The 21,346-nt window shown below is 45.0% G+C and overlaps 1 protein-coding gene across 7 annotated transcripts in view; it reads right to left on the bottom strand.

Annotated features, from left to right (window-relative positions):
- Window positions 1-21,346, bottom strand: part of Magi1 (membrane associated guanylate kinase, WW and PDZ domain containing 1) — a 599,700-nt gene that overhangs the window by 33,729 nt on the left and 544,625 nt on the right. For all 7 annotated transcript variants that reach the window (XM_005409004.2, XM_005409005.2, XM_005409007.2 and 4 more), the window contains one exon: window positions 2,566-2,597. In XM_005409004.2, coding sequence (XP_005409061.1) covers window positions 2,566-2,597 — 32 coding nt within the window. The remainder of the gene's footprint in view (window positions 1-2,565; window positions 2,598-21,346) is intronic.

Raw genomic sequence — 21,346 nt, 5'->3', positions numbered from 1 at the left:
ATAAAAAATCCAGGTATTAAATTAATAAAATTTTATTAAGACACTGCCATTGTCCCCAGTGAGGATAGAAACCACAAATTCAACATTTAAACTAAATCTAGTAGGTGAAATTCCATATTAGCAGTAACCTATGAGGACTATCTTGGAGGGGAAACAAGATAAAAAGATTAAGTCCCTCTGTATAATAAAAACTCAACTAATTGAAAACATTTGAAAAGAGAAAAAGGTAAGAGAGCAGAAGGAAGCTGTCAGTCACATGACCAAGCCGGCCATGTCAGGGGCCTCTAAGAGCAAATAAGCAAAAACCAATGGTCCTAGGGTCAGCCTCCGTACTCATGGAACTGCTGGGAAGTCTAAGGGAGTCATGATCCAGGCTCAATCTGTGTGCTTTTACGGGGGAAGCTGACCCTATCTGTCGTTACCTGAGTGGTTTCTGGTACCAGGACATCCAGCTTCCCCATGGATTTCCACCATTCCCACCAGAAAAATAATACAATCATCTGTCTCTCTGGCGGGACATCATCGACAGGCAAACTGGGAAAGGGAGACAGCTTTCCCCCACCGGTCCAGAGTTCCCACTGTCACAGATGTTGGCTACGCACTGCTGCCCACACAGACCCCGCCTGATAGCCCCCACACTCTGGGCCACAGCCAGCAAAGTGCTCCAGCGATGCCATGAGCACCACATCTCTGTCCTGGCACAGGCAGCTTGCAAAGACAAGCCCCAGGCCGGGGGCCTGTTCTTTCTGAACCCAGCAGCAGGCCACTCCGTGCTTGTGGTAATTAAGAGCCAGCAGACTGTGGGCAAAGCAGTTAGGAGAGTATTTTTCCTAGGAATGCAGCCTGAGTAATTGGTTTGTTGCTTGCTAATGACATGGCTTCCACAAAAGCAAACTGTCCTAGGGAATTCTCTTAACTGACTTGATGAATACAGGCTCTATACCTCTTTAACGTCCTCTGAGTTCACCAGGTAATTCCAAAACACTTTGGGGAAGAGGAGGTGCTAGCATTACAAAAATCCTTTTGCACAGTAAATTTAAATAGGATGCAAAGCAGAAAAGAACACCTTGCACCCTGATGTCATGCTAGCGGTGCAAAACTGCTGTGCCTCTCAGAGTGCCCCTTCCCAAGGCTCTAGGCCACACGAAGGGTGTAAAGTAAGTCCAGGCACCTGCACGGCATGCTTGTGGGTGTGTGTGGGGAGAAACAAGAACGGCTCACACCAACTCATACTCATGAGCTTCCAGATTTACTTACAGTTTTCTGAAGGCTGAATGGGTTTCTACAACTGAGAGACAGAGAGCCACATGTGTACAAGCACGTGCTCCACCCTCTCCATGGCTCCAGTGAGCACCAACCAGCACTTTCCTGCTTGGATATTAACACCAGCTGACAGGGGATGCAGCCCTGAAGTCAACCTTCCAATCACTATGGTGCTCTGCTATTGGAACCACATCAATATTGCAGGTTTTCTCTTTGGAGAACTTGGGAGCAAGGCTTCAGAATGCAGGAAGCTCCCTCTCTCCTTAATAAACTTCTGCTTCTCGTTGCCATGCTTGCAGACAGGTGGAAAGAATTCAGCTGCAGCTCTGTAAGCTGCAAAGTTTTAAAGGTCCTTCATTTCTGGATGTCAGGAAGCTGTAAATCTACCTTCCCCCAGACCTCCTAAGCCACAGTGAAGCACCCTTCTTTATCCTAAGGTTAATGAATTAGGGAGCCTCTTCCACCCAGATCAATTTCACAGGCATGAGTTCCAGATTCTGAGTTTTAAAGTAGCATTTTAATTTGTTGTTAGTGCCCGGGAGCAAGAGCCCATACCACCAAGCAAAACACTATAGCCTCTAAGCTATTAGCTAACATGTCAACGAGGTAATGCATCTTCAGGGAAACCAGATTAGAAAGGACAGCAAAACATTGATTTTTTAAAAAATCCTATACCTGCAGCATAATGCTGCTAAAGCTAGCAAAACAACAAAGGGCATTCCCACAGCAAAGAAACGTCTTATTCCTGGTGTTGAGGCAGTGAGCACTGGCCCGCCTGAACACGGACACAGATACACAGCACAGCAATCCTTCCTTACACCTACCAAGCTTTTGGTTTAGTAAATAATTCATCACCGAGAGCATAAGAAAGCTCAGGGAGAGGACGAGTAGCCATGTGCACCGGCAGGGAACACCAGTTGAGAGCAACGCCACTCAGGGAGCAGGTGGAGCCCTTTCTTCCTCCCTTTTTCCAAAGGAAACAATAGCATTTGTATCAAGTTAAAGCCGCTAAGGAACCGCTCTCTTTGAAGGGGAGTTGTGAGGATGCATCTGTAGCGAAGATGCCAAAACACAGTCTTCACCCCGGCTCCTGTAGCCTGCCCACAGACCCTCACACAGTTAAAAGACGAGCCCAAACACACCTCTGCCAAACAGATCCCCAGAACTTAATCAAATGAGCCCAGCTCCTCTCTCCCCAGCCATTCTGAAACACATCTAGTGAAGTAAAGCTGGACAGTGTCCCCTCCCACCACCAGCGTCCCCCACCCCCAAGCAATCACCAAGTAGCTGACAAGTCCTTACCGACTTGGGGCTCTTCTTGGGAACAGGAAGCCCTGAAAAATAAGCAACAAGGAGGGGAGGGGAAGAAATCATTAGCATATAAACGTTACCTTTTTCTTAAAGAACAATCCCCAGGTGTTTCACGGCAACCTAGCCATCTGCAGAGTTATGTCAGATTTCTCCCCAGCATCGGAGTTACCAGGCTGTTCATATCGAATCAAAGCAGAGGGAGGAGGAGAGCGGGAGGCAGGAGATCTATCTGCATTAGCTATGCTGACTTGTACTGCAGCAGCCTGGAGGCTGGGAAAAGAAATTCACAGACCTCAGCGGCCTGGGAAATTGAACACTTGGACAGAATCTCAAATGCTCTTCTGGATTAAGAGAGACTTAACTTACAATTAAGTCCAGGATATTTCCTTTCTACCCGACCCACCTGTCAATCGAAGCAGACCAATCAGGACAGGGGGAGGGGTATATATTTAGTTTCACAGGAGTGCATGGTTAAAATTAAATTTTCCTTTTCTTTTTTCTCTCTGCCTTTCAGGAGAGGAAATGCCTTCTTTATTTGGATGAGCTCAACACCAAAACAAGACGGATGGATGCTCTTTTGGCAGCACAGAAGGGTAAAATATGAACCCAAGTGCAAGTTGGTCCCGTTCCCCCCAGATCTCGGGCACGCGTCTGCCTCAGTGCCTGCCACTCATCCCTGCAGCCTCTTACTCTGCCTGCTGGGAAGGACTAGGGCTCCAACTATCCCCTAGAGAGGAAGGAATATTGTTCAAGAGTGAAAAATAAAAATTTCACAGAATTGAAAAAGAAATAATAATGGAGAAAGAGAAAGGCAGAAGAGATGAAGGTCTGAACCTGGCTGTCTGTTCCCCGACACTGTTCTTGGTGAGAGAGCTTGAGCTGGGAAGGACCAGAGATATCCTCACTTCTAGGAAGGTCAGTAGCAATTGGGGCAGGCTGGTGGGGAATCTGTCACAAGAGGAATGTGGGAAAGGGAGGTGAGAAAGGAAAATAAAGCACATATTGGTGCTTTAAAGTAATCGTTTCCACAAGCTACTATTTTCTTTATTATTATTACTTTGTGCAGGGGTTAGAATGCAAAATGCGGCTTTCATCTGTGTAATGTGCCAATGAACACCTAGGACTAGATAATTTTGCACTAGAAATTTCCATGTGGTTTTCAAAGTGATTCCTATGTAGTGTGATGATTTCAACTATTTTGGAAATGACTTGTCAAACCATGCAGCACACTAAGCGCAGTGTAAGTCATTTGAGGCAGTGTAAGTGGGTGAAGGAGGAGGCCACGTGACGAGCAATGCAGTGTGTCCACTGCAAGTCAGGCATGACAAGAGTCGCCCGTCCAAAGAGGCACTCTCTAGCCAGGCTCCTCACATCACCAGCATGAGGTCACCATGGGCTAGCAGAGTGGCTCTCAGACTTCAGACTACATAAGGAATGCTCAGCACGCTGTCAGAAATGCACAATTTGAGATCTCACCAAGGGTCCAGGAATACACATATTAGCAAATCTTCCCAAGGAAGCTGATCTGAGGGCTCTAAGAACACTGTTTAAACTACAGTACAGCAGTAAGACTATTATTCTTTCAAAGCAGGCAAACTCAGACAAGCAACCCTCAGCATATCACTTTTAAGCCCTCTGTGCTTGTTTCTCCGATGATGAGACAAAAACTGTCACTTCCCAAGATTGTTAAGATAGTTGATTATGAGAATATGTTATAAAAACTTCCTACCTAGGCCACCCCCACTCCCGGTTCTCTCATTTTCCTTGGTTGACATCATTCAGAAAGAAAGTAGGCGTGGTTACCTTATCCTAACTACAGGAAAAACCATTTACTAAGCAGATGCGAAAGAAGTATTTTGCCTATACATAAGAATGTGTTTAACAATTCGGATGTCTTTATTCTTTTTTTTTTTTGGTTTTTCTCCGGTACCGGGAACCGAACTCACGACCTTGCGCTTGCCAGGCAGGCGCTTTTGCCGCTGAGCTAAATCCCCAGCCCCTTATTCTTAAAATAATTATTAAGTGTTCTTAGGTTCACCAACATGATTTTTTCAGAATATATTAGTGTAGGTCACTGTATACACTTTAAAATTTTGTATTATGTGATTAGCTGGAGTCAGGAAAAATGGTTCAATACACATTCTGCTAGTAATTCATAAAATTGGTCAGTCCTAAATCTCTCAAGATTTTGCTGCATAAAATAAAGGCTGCTTTTCATTTTCAACTACAGAGAAACACTCCACACCCCTTCAAAGGTGCATTCACAAGGATGTTCACGGCAGCACTATTGGTGTAAAGGAAACCTAGAAGCCCACTGGAAATTCCAAATAGGCTATGGAGTCACCAACCTACAAAACCCTCTGCACAGGTAAAAAGGAACAAGCTCGCTCTACCAGTAACAACTGGCCAGCCTCTAAAGCATAATACTGAGAGAAAACAGCACGCTGCAGAATGGCAGACACAGCGGCAGACAGGTGTAAACAGTCCACCACCCAAACGGCGGGAAGTGGGGTACTTCTGATGGAGCTAAGGACTGGGGGGATCAGTCAGAGGCATTAGCTAATGGCTACCTCAGCCCTATCTAGAATTCCTTCTCACTAATACGTACTCACATCTCACTGAGGCAATGAAATATTACTTTCAAAACAAGCATTAATTAATGACCCTTCCACTGTTAACTATATAAGAATCAACTAGTCTGGAAGACAGGAGGGTAAACAAAGTCTGTTTCCTCTAGGAAGTGGCCCATGAGATACTTCAAAATGTCCCAGGTCAAGGGACACACTTACATTTACAACAGATAAGAACATCTTTTTTATTTTAAGGAGGTAATGGTTCCTCTTTGCCAGCTAGTTGCCGAAAAACTTCATTTTAAAAAGCCACACCTTTTACAGGAGCCAAAAGTGGGTTATGACCACAAATTAATATTTAAGTAGTCAAAATCAAGCAACTCCACTGGACTGCTTTTTGAGAAAAGAAATCAAACATTTGTTTTAGGCACATATGGTCATTAAATCTTAAAATCTAATAAATATGAATGCTGGAACAAGCCTCCTCATTACTATTTATAATTTATTTTGGCCAAAACTACTCAGAAAGATTTAAAACAGCTGGGACACCCAGTGGAGAACACTCAAAGGTCACTGTGCAGCAAAATTTCCCACAACCCAGCAACCCCAGGACACAGCTTTTGTCCACACAGTTACGTTCACGCCATGTGCACACGGGAGGGCCGTGGGAGGCAGCTGCACCCCGTGCGCTGAGGCTTTTAGACGCACGTATACTCTGCCCACTCTGTGGCAGCAGGAGGGTTGCACTCTACAGACCCTGCCATGCCTTATTTGTGAGGCAGAAACAGCACCTTTCTTAATGGCTCCTCTTGACCACTTGGGGTAAGGAAGGGCGGTTTCCTAAGAGGCAGAAGAATCTGTGGATGGCACCATGGGCTCTTAGCACCCAGGCGGCAGCAAATGCTACTTCTAAGACATCTCAGGTAACTCTCACAGGGAAGCCTACGTCCCACGTGTGAGTCTGAGAGTGACAGAAAGAAGTAGGAAAAATGAGGGGCCTGAATTTCTAAAGTTCCCTACAAATAAAGTGTTCCTCTCAAGGAAACAAATGGGAAATTCCCTGCCAGTGACTGGGGCCTTAGCAATTAACACCAAGAGAAAGAATCTTTTCCTCTTTAAATATAAGGCTATAAACTATGCTCTTGAACATGTTAGTCTACAACTACATGGCAAAATGTTACTCTTGGCACGAGGGCACAATGGTGTGGCACGAAAAATTTATATGAAAAAATATATATAACAGAACACACATGTCTGCAAATGAAGATTATGAGGTGATGCACCAAAGCAGCATTTTCTTTGGCCCATGGGATTACAGTGGCTTTATTACCCATTTTTAATATCTTATCCAGCAAGAAAAGCTTTATTTATTTATAAACACCCACATACATATACATAAACATATACACACAGGTGCCATCATAAAGAAGTCTATACTACCTTTTTAAGTAAGACAAATGCATTACATTTCAGAATATTTTATTGCACATTAAAATTTCTGGAGCTAACCTTAAGCTCTGCAGTGTGCAAGAGTCAGTTCTTTCCCCAAATGAAAGCACACACATGTTTTAAAGGACCTTATTTAGGTAAAAGCTTGTGCTCATCCTACTCACTAAAGAGGAAAAGGGAAGAGGCAGGCGAGCTCAGCTGAGCTCAGAGAAGCCAAGCTCTGCATTTCAGCCGTGAGATGACCAAAACTCAAGTTGTTGGGACAGGGATTAGACTCTTGGACCACATGTGCCCTGGGTTTTGAAAAGGTGAGAAGGCCAACCAATCTTACTAGCTGAAAGAATCAAGAAAAACTGTGGACAAGGCTTTAGAAGGGTGATTCCTAACATCATGGTGACATACAAGGTGGACCTAGAAAATACAATACTTGGTGCTACTGACCTGCGTTATTTTCACTCTGCTTTGAATCTGGTCTCTAGAGTTGAGGACTTAAAGGGAAATCTGCAGGTTTCCTCCTAAGTATTTGAACAAGTGCCATGTCACCAATCCACATGGCACCAAACACATGGGGCCCTTCAGGGCACAGAGCAAAACGTGAGGCATGCAAGCGGCAAGTGCTGCTCTAGGTACTTACTAAAAAACACACCGGAGCTGAGTCAGGTAATGCGCTGGGCCTAAAGCAGGAGCTCTGCATAGAGGATGACAGAGGACGGGAAGCGGGAGGGAGACTCGGTGCGTGAGGCAATCTGGGAGTGGAGACTGCGAGACTGTGGTCAGAGGCGAGTCTCACACACCGAAGAGGAAGAGTGTACCTCAGGCACCTTTATCATTTTAGAGTCAGACAGCCTTCTTACATTTATTCTAAAATCTGTCCAGGCACAATCCTAAATTAAAGTCTATGAATGTATCATACGTCATCTCAGATTCTGTGACTTTTCCTCACTCTAAAATCTATCAATACACTATCTTCAAGTCATAGCTAACTATAACTCAGTAAATTCTGCCATAGGAGTTTGTACTACAAGGAAAAAACCAGAGTTCATTCAGAAATCCACATGAACAGATGTTCAGTGCAGCATTACTTAAAGATGATAAAAACTGGAAACAGCTTCTGAGAAGAGATGACAAAGCAGACAGACTAATGGTAAGATGAAAAACTGAATCCACTAAATTCGTACAATGAAGAGTAGTGACTGAGGAAAGCAGTAACGACGTGGCATGAAAAGCAGGATAAAAACTATACATAAAACAATATCAGCTCACTGCTAGAAGGCAGATAGCATATACAGTACATTCACACACATACACCCAAAGGCTATGGGGAATGTTATGAAAATGTTATTTTTGAACATTAGGGATTAATGGGTGGTTCACTTTTTATTTTCAGTATTTTCTAGATTTTACATATAATGCAGTTATAATCAACTCGGTATTTCTTGTGCTTGGTCAAGGGTACTTACCGGTCTTAGTGCAGTGCTGGATTAACAAACTGGAAGCTATCCTAGCTCTTTCTCATCTCAGTGACTGACATTCCTACTCAAGTGTCTATGCTACTAAATTACTGGGCCATGGCCTTGAATAGAAATGAGGTAAAAAAAGAGATCTGAGGCTCTCTCAAGCACAGCTGCACAGGAGCATGCAATTTTACACAAAATTTTAGGGAGTCCCTGAAAACCTATAGCAGCCTTGAGACACCAGCTCTGCCCAAGTCTGTGGTCCTCAGGGTAAATCATCCTGCCCAAGAGCTCAGTCATGGTGTAAGAAGTCATTCCTACTATGAACTTCACTTCAGCTAAGCATTTATCACCAATAAGGGCTGCACATATAAAATAATATATCTGAAACAGAAGGGTCAGTAAGAAGGATCATACTGAAAGGGTCATTTCATGGCTTGCTCCTCCTTTCTTAGAAGGATCTAAAGGACACATCTAAAAATAAATTATGAGGCACAAAACTACATTAAAGAACACACCAGAACACTAACATTTATCAGCAAAAATGCTGCTGCAAGAGATAGTGTCTGCTAGGTAATGTATTGATTTGCCAGGGACAATACGATGATGAATCTAAACAGCAAGAGAATACTAACACTTAGAGAGGTGCAGGAGGGGTGCAGGAGGTGTGCAGAGGGGGGTGAGTGCAGGAGGGGCGCAGGAGATGTGCAGGAGGAGGGTGAGTGCAGGAGGGGTGCAGGAGGTGTGCAGAGGCGGGTGAGTGCAGGAGGGGTGCAGGAGGTGTGCAGGAGGGGTGCAGGAGGTGTGCAGAGGGGGGTGAGTGCAGGAGGTGTGCAGGAGGGGTGCAGGAGGTATGCAGAGGCGGGTGAGTGCAGGAGGTGTGCAGAGGGGAATGAGAACTCCCTGGGACTCCCCCCGCTGGGCAGAATGGATGTGAATGTTCAGCCTGCAAACCAGGGGCCAGGCAGGACAACTGTGATCAATAGCCTGCAACCCTTCCTAAAAAGCCATGAGAGCCACCCCTGCCAAGTAGCGTTTTTATTTTCTTTGTTGAGTACTAAATATGGAAACTAAGATATACTGTACACTTAAACTGGCCCACTCTTACTGAAAAAAATGAAGAACAAGCTGCAAATCAAGAGAAAGAAGGAACAGTTAGACTTAGCCTTTTCTACTGAAGGCTAGAAGGAAAGCAGCAAAAACTCACTCACTCCACCCAGTTATGCTGAGGTTTTACTATCTGCTAGAAGCTGGTGTGAAATGAAGAAAACCTAGATTTGACTTTCAGGGTGCTCACAGCCTGTGGGAGGAACAGATCTGGCAACCTGGCAAGTAAACTTGGAGGGTGAGGACTTCTGCAAGGATGCGAGGTGGGCATAGGACAGTGGCACACGGGTGCACAGCTGTGGTACACTGGGAGGTCACGCAGATCTTTATGGGAGAGGCAACTTGTTAGGACCTGGATCTTCAAAGGGATAGGGCCCGTGACTATTCATTCAAACAGAATTCACTGAGCTCTGCTCAGTGCCTACGAGAGCGTTCCCGAAGACGCAGGTGAATCCACTACGGCCCTGCCCTCCCCTGGAGGGGTTCGGTCTATTTGCAGAGAAAGGGGTGGCACAGGAGTAGTAATTCACAGTGGTGAGCACCAAGTGCCACGACAGAAGGAAGTGCTATTGCTTTTAGGAACACAGAGGACCGAAACCTAGTCCAATAGGAAGAGGAGCAGCAGGGTGGGGCTAGGAGGCAAAGCTGGCCAGCAGTTAACCATGCGGAGGGGAGCAGGCTGGGAGCAACCCCCAGTGGCTAACAACTGATTAAACAGTGATGACTTTTAAGGTTTCTTGAGCTAACTGTGTGCCAACACAAGTCAAGGCCAACCTTGAGCCTGTGTGCATTTCCACGGAAGGGCCTTATAAACATTATATTTCACAAAATGGAATCCATAAAACAAAATGAAAAATGATCCTACTTTGGACGTGTTTGATTTTTTTTTTCTCTTTTCTCTGGCCAAATATCATCATCAACTCTGCTGTGCAACTTTTCAGTGCAAATATGATACCAGCTGCCAAGAACAGGAGCACCAGACCCAATGGCTCCAAAACGACCAAGACATCCTTTCCTTCAGGAGCCCGATAATGGCCGTTACAAAGGGTTGGAGCCGTCACAGCTCGGAGGGATGGACGGAGGTCAGGGGTTGCAATAAGGAGTGCCCAGTGCTGTGTCACTTGGCGTTTTGTGAAGATTAAAGACGTAGTTGTACAGGTTTTACAGCTACAAGCAGTCTGCATCAATTACACAGTACACAGAGCCTAATAAAAACGTCCCTAGGAGAAAGAAAAGGCTTCCAAGGGTGGAGTTGCTAATGGTTTACAAAGCCCTTCATCTTCGTCGTAAGCTCTGAACCGCAGCAGGTGAGGACAGACTGAGAGTCATTCGTACTCTGGGTTGCTGACAGACCGGGCTAAGATGGGTGAACTTCAGACGTGAAGGCCCCTTCAGATAAGGTGCCATGAAATGGATAATAATTCAAGAATGTATAAAGTATACCTTGAGGGGTAGAAAGTTGCCTCCTCCTCTCTAAAAAGAAAAGTATTCCTAAAAGCAAACCCTGAGTGCAGAAATAACTAACAAGGACTCAGATCTTGTCTCGCCTACTATTTCATCTTCACAACTGCTTTAAGTTCTAACAGCCTCCTATCTTACAGGTAAGAAAACTGAGACACTGATGGTCAAACAACATGGCCAAGGTTACACAGGTAAACAGCTGAGACTTGGCGTAATGCCAGGATTATGCTCCTAAATACGGAACTTACAGCCTCATTCACAGGGTGTTGAAAGTACCTGGGGAAATAGTCCACCAGGAAGGGGTGAAAACTACAGGTGCTCATATGTTTAAAATGCATGTACTGAAACGTTTCATACAGCCTATGGAGAACAGGGTCTCACACAGCTGCCGGGTCAGTGGGCTAGGTACCTTAGACCCTTAATGGTGAAATAAATTTAGGCAGCATTTCTTTTCTATACATTGCATACATAGACTATGAATAGTGAATCATACTCTTAACATGTGTTTGAGTTTATTGCAAGTTGCAGTACTTAAATCACTGACCACTGAAGGTTAGATGCATGCTAAAAATAGGGTAAGACGAGTCTCTAATTTGGGACAATGAAGTAAAACCCTTAAAGCCACACAACTAACACCAAGCCTTACGAAATACCTTCAAAAGTGGAGACTAGCTTTATCTAGCTTGCAAATGTTTTCTAACCCTATACGATAATAGCATTTTCTTTTTTTAAATTGGAGGTACAGAAAAAGGAGTAAGTCAGAAATACAGTGAGTATGGCACCTTCTCTTCAGAGGTGTAAAGAAAAAGGACCACCACCTTTGAAAGACGACTATTTTGTCATGATGCTCCAGGGGGACAATTTCTCTTGTCCAGGGGTATCCCCACCCAGATCTTCTTGGCCAGGCTGGAATCCAGCCAGTTTCTTGTATGGGTCCATGAAGGCTCTCTAACTGTGCACACAGAGGAGAATACTTATAATTACAGTGTTCCGGAGCTGGTCTTCAGTCCAAATACGCTTCTACCTCTGAGGAAGACCCCACTCTTGCTGCACTGACAGTTTGATGTTTCTAAATTTGCACTGCAAATTTGAATTACTTTTTGGGCAATACTTAATGGCTGGCCTTGCTACCCAATCCTCCTCCAACAGCTCTTCACAAAGGTCTTCCTGGGATGCAGTGAGACTGCTTGGGCCTGCTTGGAAACTCCACAGCAGTTCCTTCAAATTGGAAAATCTGACTTTTAACTGGGGGGGGGGGGCTTGAGGGGCGGCAAGTATGAAACAATAGCTCAAAATAGCTCACAGCAAGAAAAAAGTAATAAGGACTCCTTTCCAAAAGCAGGATGCTTTGTGGGCTCTTATTTTAAGGTCACCAGCCCCAAAGGGAAACCCATCATTGTAATTGGTGCTGAGACGCTTCTAAGTTAGAAGAATACACACCAGGACCTTGTTTTTCAACACTACTGACTTTAAGGCTGATCCTTATACTATTTATTTTTAGCAATCTAAGTTAGGGACAGAAAAAAGTCGAGAAGAATGCCTCGCATTTTATCTTTAGGGAACAGCAAACCCTAAATCCCAAGGCCCTTGTTGGGGTTTCTTTCTCCTGTCTGCAAACATCTCTAAAAAGAACGCTGTCCGCCCAGGCCCCTGGCACTACCTTTCCTTGCCTAAATGACCATGAGAGCTTGAGCACTGGTCCTTCTGCTTTATTCTTCATGCTCCTTAATCTACTATCCACACAGAGCCCAGAGACCTCTTTTTATGGCACACGCCAGAGGACAGGGTCTCCTGGCTGCACTGGGTGGCTCTCCAACAGTGCCCGTGAAATCCATTCCTTTCCACAGCCACCACGCCCTCCTACATCTGACTGCGCTTAATGCTTTCGCTTCTGTCTTCTTCCTGGTGTCCACGCGCCCAAGCCAGGCTGCAGGTCACCATCTCCTCTTGACTCCTTTCGGGCATCTGGAGGGTTGCTGGCTGCTCTGTCTGCCTGGACACTGAGCCTGCGTATCTGTGCATGTGCAGCTTCTGCTCATCAGTTAGGACTCTCTCAAAGGTCACTGGGAAGGACCCAGTGGGGACGACCAGATCGGAAAGAACCCTTTTCTGTCATACTTTATTTACACATCCAGCTTCTGCATTTTCACAGACCACAGCACTTCCTGCAATGACCTTATTTGTTTCTTTGCTATTTGTATTATTTACTGTTCTTGTGTACTTATTTATTGTCTCTATTGGAGGACTTGGTCTATCTTATCAGTCTGTCCCCAGCCTCACAGGCATCTGGTCTTCAGTGAAATAAGTGAATTTCAAATGCAGGGCGAATGTGCAAGCTTATGAAGTGGGTTTGTAGTTGGAGGGCTGCCGGCTAAGCTGGCTGGGCGGGGGAGGGGCTGCCTGGCCTCTCTTTTTATCACCATCATCACTGCAGTGATTATCTAACAGCTCTTGATCCTTGGTCAGCCTCTTGATTTACTGGTGAGCTGCCAGGTTTCGCTTGGCTCCTGGCTGCCTCCCTCAGTGCGGAGAGAAGTTCCGCTGTGCCCCCTTGTGTCCTGACTCCTATCACAGTGACAAGCTCGCTGCTCCCCAACTCCTCCCTGTCAGCCCCAGCAAGTGGGTATGTTCTCAAAGACTCATTCAGAGTCCAGAAAATGCCACATTAAGGAGTCCGTCATACCTTTGGCCTCCAGAAGCAACTTTCATCACAACACTGAGTTACAAGTCTTCAGATGCCTTACCCTTTCCAACAAAAAGCAAACAAACACGATGAAGAGGGTATGTCCGGTCCTTCTCATCATGTAAAGCTCTTAACCTCTTGGACAGTCCTAATGGTCTGATGGTGTGATGTTATTCTCGTCACAAGGTACTTTTGCAAAATAAGAGGAAAAATTTCTAGCCTGCTTGGTATGGGCATTATTTGGCAATTCTAATAAACTTTTTACAGAACTGCTTCACTGTAACCAAGGACACCCCTGGCACTATCTTAAGCTTTATCCCAGTCTCTTAAATTTAGAAATTATGAGCTTTAGCAGTGCACGTCATAGTTAACAACAGCAAGGTGACTGGACTCCAGAGTCCTGTGGCACTGCATTATTCAAAGCGTCTGGAAGTGAGACCTAAAGAGGCCATTTACTGAGGGTCAGGTTTATCCAAAGAGCAAAGCACATGTGATGAGCAGCCACCTTCGTCTCCCAGGGAGATATTCAATGTCTTCAAAATCCTCTGTTGAAGCAATATCTGAACCATCTAAGTGATTACATGAATTAGAGGGGGGGAAAGAGCTGTTTCCTGGACTATATCAACTTCTAATGAATCGCCGCCCTACAGAGCTGTGGGGAGGAGATGCTCATGCTCTCTTCAGCTATTAGATTTCAGGTTTTGGTGAGTTGATACTCACTGCAACAACTGGATGTACTTAAGGGCAGAAAAGCAGACTCGGTCTCACCCCTACACACCCTAGCACGCACAAACGCCTCACTCAGGAGGAGTCTCGCTAGAAACAACTTTTATAGGTCAACTACATTTAAGATGCAGGAACAGTCCCAGGACTGTGAGGCCAAAGAATGAAATATTTTATCTGGGGACACGATGTACCACAGAGCTCAGCGTTTATGGCAAGGAGGAAGAAGTACACTGGAAACGAGGAGCAGTCTTGACCCAGTAAGCGCTCAAGTCAACAAATGTGTCACTGCTGGGTCCAGGGCCAGGTCTCCTTGCGTCCTCTCCTCCCTCACTTTGGCTGTCTCCAGCTTTTCTTGGTAAACCAGACTACACTCAGGCTTAGAGTCAGTGCAGGTGCAGATCTTCATGCAACCAAGCACACTCAGCGTAAATTTTTAAAAGCTGTCATAGCTTCCAAAGCTGCTTTTTACACACAAGAAATTAGCCATGGTATTTTGGGGTGCCCTGAGCACAGTAATCGTGCCCACCTCACAAAATCTTTCTCTTCTTTCGGATTTGACATTCTCTGAGTTACCCTACTAACTTAAATAGGGCAAAAGAGTTTCATGAACAGGTCTGACCAATCCACGTTGTATTCGTTAAGGGCAAAGCACAGATTTGTGACAAATGTAAGCCCGTATGGACCCGAACTCTGCTTCTTCCTAAATCAAGAGCCCATGGAAGCAGCAGTGAGAGGAAGGAGGTGTTTCCATTGCTCCTCTTGTGGACTGGGCCCCAGGGCTCCATTTATGTCTGTCTCAGGGATGTGCTTCCTTCTCTGCTCCGTCCTCAACCTCTGTGGGCCTCCTCCCTGCAGGAGCGGCTTTTGGATCATAGATTTCACAAACCAGCAAATTTTTGTAAAAGAGAATTGAACAAATGACTGTAAGCTGTGAATTCCTTGCTTTGTAACTGAGAATAATTAAAAAGGTTTAGAAAGGGAGGACACAAATGGCAGTCAACTATGATTTGATAAGTAAAAAAAGAAGAGAGAGAGAAGGAAATAAACAACCTACTGAGAACAGTCTTTCACACTGGAATCCTCACCTCATAAGAAATCTTCTTCCATGTGCTGATTTTTCTCCTTCCATTGTTTACAGGAAGAACACATCATTGGAGATCAAAAGAAACACGTCTCCTGTTCGTCTTCATCTTGCCTTCTCTAAACCCCTCTCTACCAGAAAGTGAAGTAAAGGGGCTGAAGTGTGGGAGCCTTCAGCACCTCTCCCACCTTCTTTCTCTCACGCCCGTCAATCTGACAGCAAATGGCTGGAAAGCAATAAACTCCATCAGCCAAGTGTGACTCTCTGCCGCCCTGCCATCCTCTTGGCAGCCTGAGGAGGGCCCACTCGGCCCCACGTTCTGGGTGACACCTGGAGCTGACAGACACTGCCCCAGGCTGGTGGGGCCAGGTGAGGGCTGACAAGAGATCACTGCACGGGGCCACAGTGCTGCTTCCGACTGAGCAGGTGCAACGACGGTAAATGCAGGAATTTCCCAATAAAAAGAACTGCTATTCAAATCGAACAAAAAATAATCCAGAAACTGATTCTATGTGCAGGAAAAAAAGAAAAGGGGGAGCACAGCATTTCCAGTGAACAAATGGGGGTGGGTGTCAAAGGGATTAGAATAGTGGCTATCGGTTAGGGTTAACTCGGCCCTTCAGGGACACACAGTCATACCAGCAGACATTACTGCAGTTACAACTAGGGGGCAGGGTGTTACCGGCAGCTAGGGCCAGATTAGAAATCAGCTTTTTCTTCTTCCTTCAACTGCCGGAGTGCAAGGATGCTCTCTACAGGGACAGACAAACCACACAAGCATAGAATCCATTAATTCATGAGCAGTGCTGTTACTTTTTAATGCAATCACCTTCCACGGTGGTAAGCTGTATCTATGGTAAAAGTAACTACAGAGAACACAAGCTATTTTTATTTAGAAACAACAAAAATATCTGAAACAGCATAGACTTAATTCCAATGATTTCCAAATGATTAAAAAATACCAACTAGTACTTATACAACCATAAGAAAATCTTTTTAAATACAGCTTTTACCTTGGTTCAACCAACAAAGTACAGGCTCAGTTTCTTGCGGCTGCTACTCTGTTTTGTTCTCCTTTTATCAGCATGTCTGCAGTACATAACGACACACTAATGGTGGGGAATGGCACATGTACATGACACAGCTGAGCTCTTTTCACTTTCCCTTCCCCTCCCTGCTCACCCCCTCCCTCCATCTCTTGCTCCCCTTCCCATTTGCAAAAGATTCACCTCCCCGTTTCTCTATATTTTATTTTATTTTGCTCTTTACTTTATACTTTGGGTTTCTTATATAAGAGAAACCATGTCACATGCCATATTTAAATTTGTGCGTCTGATTTACTTCATTTAACATTATTGTCTCAAGGTACTACTCTATGATACAGTGAAAGGGTCTTTTGAACACTTTTTCCTCAAAAATGAAGATCATAAAAGTGACATATCAGAAATTGTGTGGCAAAAGTTATACACCAAATGAGATTTCCAGAAAAAGAAGCATGAGAAACTGCAGATGTGATTAAGCACAGTATATTTTAGATGTTTATTTGCATGTCAACATCTATAATGAGAGATTAACACAGGGCTGAAGTTCATCGAATGGATTAATGAACAGCATTTACCGTATATGCAAGAAAACAAAACACTGAGAACATTAAAAAACAAAGGAACATTATGAAGAAGACTGAGAAATGAACCCAGGAAACAACCTGGCACAAAATGGCATGTTTCACATTGCTGTGGAAACCGAGCGCTCCTATGGATCCAATGCTATTTTTGAAGACATACATTTTACCAATGAGGTTGCTGAACCAAAAAGGATTATGTCCACAGAGAGGGATCATGACTAACATCTGAGCAGGAGCACAAACAGAAACACCAGGCCAGGTACAAGTCGGGGACACTTTTAAATCTGCAGGTGACCATGCATGGACAGATTCAGCACAAATTCTTGGACCAGATGGTGGCAAAGAATGCAAGATTTAATTTGAGGGAAATGAAGGCAGAAGAATATTGCACAGAATAAGCTCTCTGCTTCAGATAACAATTTCAAAAACACTGAGAACTGAAAAGTGCTTAGAATAAATGCAAGATCCTTCTTGCAAGAGGGTGAGTTCATAATAATATTCCTCCCGAAGAGGCTTTTTCACATGGGAGACAGCAGGCAAAGCTGTTGAAAACTGGTAAGTTAATTTCTGTATGTAGCTAAGGTAAGAGTATAAAAACCCAAAACAGGAAAATATCTCTGCTGCTATTCTTTCATTTAAAAAGGAAAAAAAACAAACAAACAAAAAAAAAAAAAACCATAAATTAAGTCAAAGAAAGAGTAACCAGTGAGTGGAACTTTGAGATGATGATGAGAAGGATGCTGAGGAACCAGGTCCACAGCAGATCTGCGCACGCCCACGCAGCAGGGCCCGCCCCCCCGAGCCTCCTGCACACTCACTGGGTCTCACACTGCACTCCAGGGCCATGGGCGTGCGGGTTGTGAGCAAGTGCAAGGCACAGGCACGACGAGAGGAATGGCAGGTCTGCAGCAGAGTGGAACTGTGGGCTCCAGCGAATGCAATCAAGTGTTTAAATAATTTTAAAAGACTGCGAAATATACCTAAGTGAGTCCAGTTAGCTACTGTCCACAAGTTGACAATTCTAAGTCCTGCCTACACTTGAAAGCATTGCCTCTAGTTTCAGAGTTCCTGGCCGAGGGTCACTGTCTGGAGATTTCAGTTGCTGTGATGGGGGAGGGGACAGGCATGCCACTGGTATCCACTGAGAAGAGACCTAGGGTGCCGCTGGACACCGTGCCACATGCAGGACGGAGCCTCGCAGCAAAGAATGCCCTGGCCCAACACGCTGGAGGCTGGTAGCTGCGTCACTGATCCAGCCTGTCATCAAATAGGCATAGTTATCACTCCTTGCCCTCTCTGGCTCACCACTAGTCCAAATCCACACCACACGGAGTCAAAACACATGCTGCTCTGGCAAAACTCATGTCAGTTCTGCCTCTGTAACTAGACTGTACACACACTCTGCTTTGATCTTATTCCAGAGTTGCGCAGAAGGAATGTCCTCAGTTCCTGACAAAGACCAGGAAGGGCTCAAATGGGAAGAGGGTTGCTGTAGACGCTGTTAGGACTGTGAAATCACATAGATACAAGAACAGCCACAGTGTAACCTTGGTCAAGCCTATGAACTGGAACCCTCAAATACACAGGTATGTCAGCAGTTCGCTTTCTGTGAGGAAGAGGACCAGTCCAGCCAGTGCCACTTTCTGTTCTTTGCACATACTGCCCTGAGGTCCAGCCGTCCTCTGCTGTGATGGTCCGGCTCTCTTCTCCCCTCAGACTTTGCTCCTCTCCCCGCAGGAGCAATGATCTCTCCCTCTGCCAAATGGCAATCTCCCCCTGCCTCTGAGTCATCCCTGTCACCTCACACCGTTTTCCTGTTCTTTCTCCGACCCAGCCTGGCTCTTCAGTTTTTCCTTGTATCTCCCACTGGAGCTAGTTCTGAACGGCGATGAGCTGTAGGATTTGTCCTCTCTGTCCTAGGTAACCTCATTCAGCCCCGGGGGCCCAACACTGTTCACAGGGGCGTTTTAAAAACTGTTTGTGAATATGGTCCACAAGGAGAATACATTTTGTAATACACTGATATGCACAAAAAAAGTCTCATGAAAAAGGTACTTTACTAAGTATGATACACTTTAATATTTTCTATTCTATTTCATTTTTAGGAAGAACATTGGCTGGAGTTCAATGCATTGATTTTACAACCTACTAATGGGTCACAGCGGAGCTTATCCAACAGTCACTGATATAATAATGCCCATAAATGTATGTTTCTTCTGCCCCAACACCAGGCCTTAGGTCACCACCACTTCCATTTCTGCTGCACTTGGAAGTCACCTGGGGACCTCGCAAGCAGCATACGTACGAAGGAACCTAGATTCCATGGCATAGCCCAACCTGCTCCTCCATATCCAAACGCTGCAGAGACTCTGTTTGTTCCCTTTCCTTCTTGAGCTGGGATAAGCCAAACTACAGCCCCTAAGTCACGGTATGTTTTCTTGGAACGCAACCATTTTTCATATCTCACCTGCTACCAGGCAGAATAAAGTGGTGGGGGCTGAGGCCAACATGGCGAAGCCTCATCTTCACTAAGTTGGACATAGCAAGCCCTGTTACTCTCCGCACATCCCAAGGCCCTGCTGCCTTTGGTCTCCCCCACTATCGCTTGAGTTCGAACTGCCAAAGTCCTTGCTCAGAGCTCAGTACCCACCTAAAACAGTTCCCTCTTACTCTCCCGCTCCTCTGGAGCACACTGTTCCCATGTGTGCCAGGGAGGCTAAACCACAGCCAGAGCTGTACACAGAAGGAGAGTCCGGATTTCCAGGGGTCGCTGGCCCCAGCCACTGCCCACCCCCGCTGCTTGCCTGCCTCCCCCGACCTGAGCTTCCCTGCACGTCCTCCTCGGTGTGTTTGTGCTGAGTGTCCCTTCTTTCTGGAAATCTGCTTCCTTCCCTTTGTCACTCTGCTCTCTTACCTCCCCATGCTACACTGCTCTGGTTTGCTTCAGAGCACTTTGTTCTGGTTGATATTTTCTTGCTCATCTATGTACTTTTACTCTTCTTTCCCTTCCCCTGGAAGAAAAGTTCATGACACCAAGAGCCTGTTTACTTTCTTTGCGGATGATTCTGCTCGATTCCCAGTGCCCACTCAATGGCGGGCCGATGATGTTAATGAATTTGTGCCGCCAAAGGTTATACAGAAATAACTTCTTTGCTTTCAGATTCAGCCATGGTAGGTAGAAGTACAGAGTAATAATTCTGCAGCCCGTCAGCCAAGCCAGTGAAATTCCACCACTCTTCCAGAGAGGCAAGGGGTGTGCTGCTGCTTAATGAGAATTATCAATCACACACGTTTACAGGAAGCGTGTGCAAGAGTGAGTGACCTGCCTTCAAGGAGACGCTGCCTTAGGGGAAAGGCTAAGCTCTAGGCACATCAGCCACTTCACACGTGAATATAAACGTAGAAAACTGGAATCTCCCAGTCACATCTGAACTGCCCATAAATACACCAATAAGCAAGGGAAGCTTAGATTTAAAAACCACTAAGACCCCAAATAAAGAGACTAGAGTTGCTTCAAGTTGCAAAAGTGAGGGGTAGTTCTCATGCATCACATAATGAAAGATACAACCAAAATAGAAACATTTTAATATTTATCTCATCTCTTGCTGTAAGTCGTCTCAAATGTAAATGTGACCTAATATTCTACAAAGAATTCTCCAATAAAACACTTGATAACTTTAAACCATGGCAATAAACCAAAAGAACGACTTAAAGCTGCATTACTAATAAAGGCCAGAAGGCTCCTTAATAGAAAATGTGAACACCATTCTGTCTGGTGCCATGGAAGCACTAGAACTTTGCTCATTTTAACTTGAACCACTTCTAACAGCCAGGAGGATAGTAAGCAGCACACTGGATCTGACAAAGGACTCAACTTTCAGAAGTACCAGAAAAGCTAAGCACCCTAGGTAAGCAGTAAGGTCAATGGGTCTGAGATACTAAGTCAGATAAATATACCAAGGAAGCTTTGGCAAACTCCTCTCTGAACAGACTTCTGACAAACTGCACCCTGCTGGTGAGTTCAGGTGGGAGATTACATATTTACATATTTACACAGTTTCAGCTGCGTTTTGTGTTTTAATATTTCTTCACTTTTTAGATTAAAAGACTTTAATAAGACGATTTAAATTAAGCTCCTCAGCCAGACATGGTGGTGTATGCTTGTAAACCCAGCCCCCTGGGAGGCTGATGCAGGTGAATCACAGACTTAGTGAGACACTGTCTCAAAATAAAAAAACAAACAAAAAAGTGGCTGGAGATGTAGCTCGCTGTGAAGGCCTTGGGTTCAGTCCCCAGTACCATCAAACAAAAACAAAAACAGAAATAGAACAACTGCATCAGCATCAGTCCAGAGTGAGAATCTGAGATGCTTCGTAGTCAGGTAAGGACCTTTATTTCCTCTAAATCTAGAGCCCATGCAGGATGAGGAAGTGGAAACCATCCCAAGCACTTAGCCCTTACAAGGCTGAGGTCATAGGGCCTCAATTCCTGGAGCCTCCTGACATCTGGGTAACACAAGTTAGAGCAGCACTGACCCGTGGAGAGCACTGACTACACACATAAACTTTCTACTCTCTCACACATAAACAAACTATTAACCAAACATTTCTCTTCATT

This window comes from Chinchilla lanigera, unplaced genomic scaffold, assembly GCF_000276665.1.
Source record: "Chinchilla lanigera isolate Chin_1 unplaced genomic scaffold, ChiLan1.0 scaffold00116, whole genome shotgun sequence".
NCBI lineage: Eukaryota > Metazoa > Chordata > Mammalia > Rodentia > Chinchillidae > Chinchilla > Chinchilla lanigera.
Note: the sequence above shows the minus strand (reverse complement) of the source record. Positions and strands in the feature narration are given on the sequence as shown.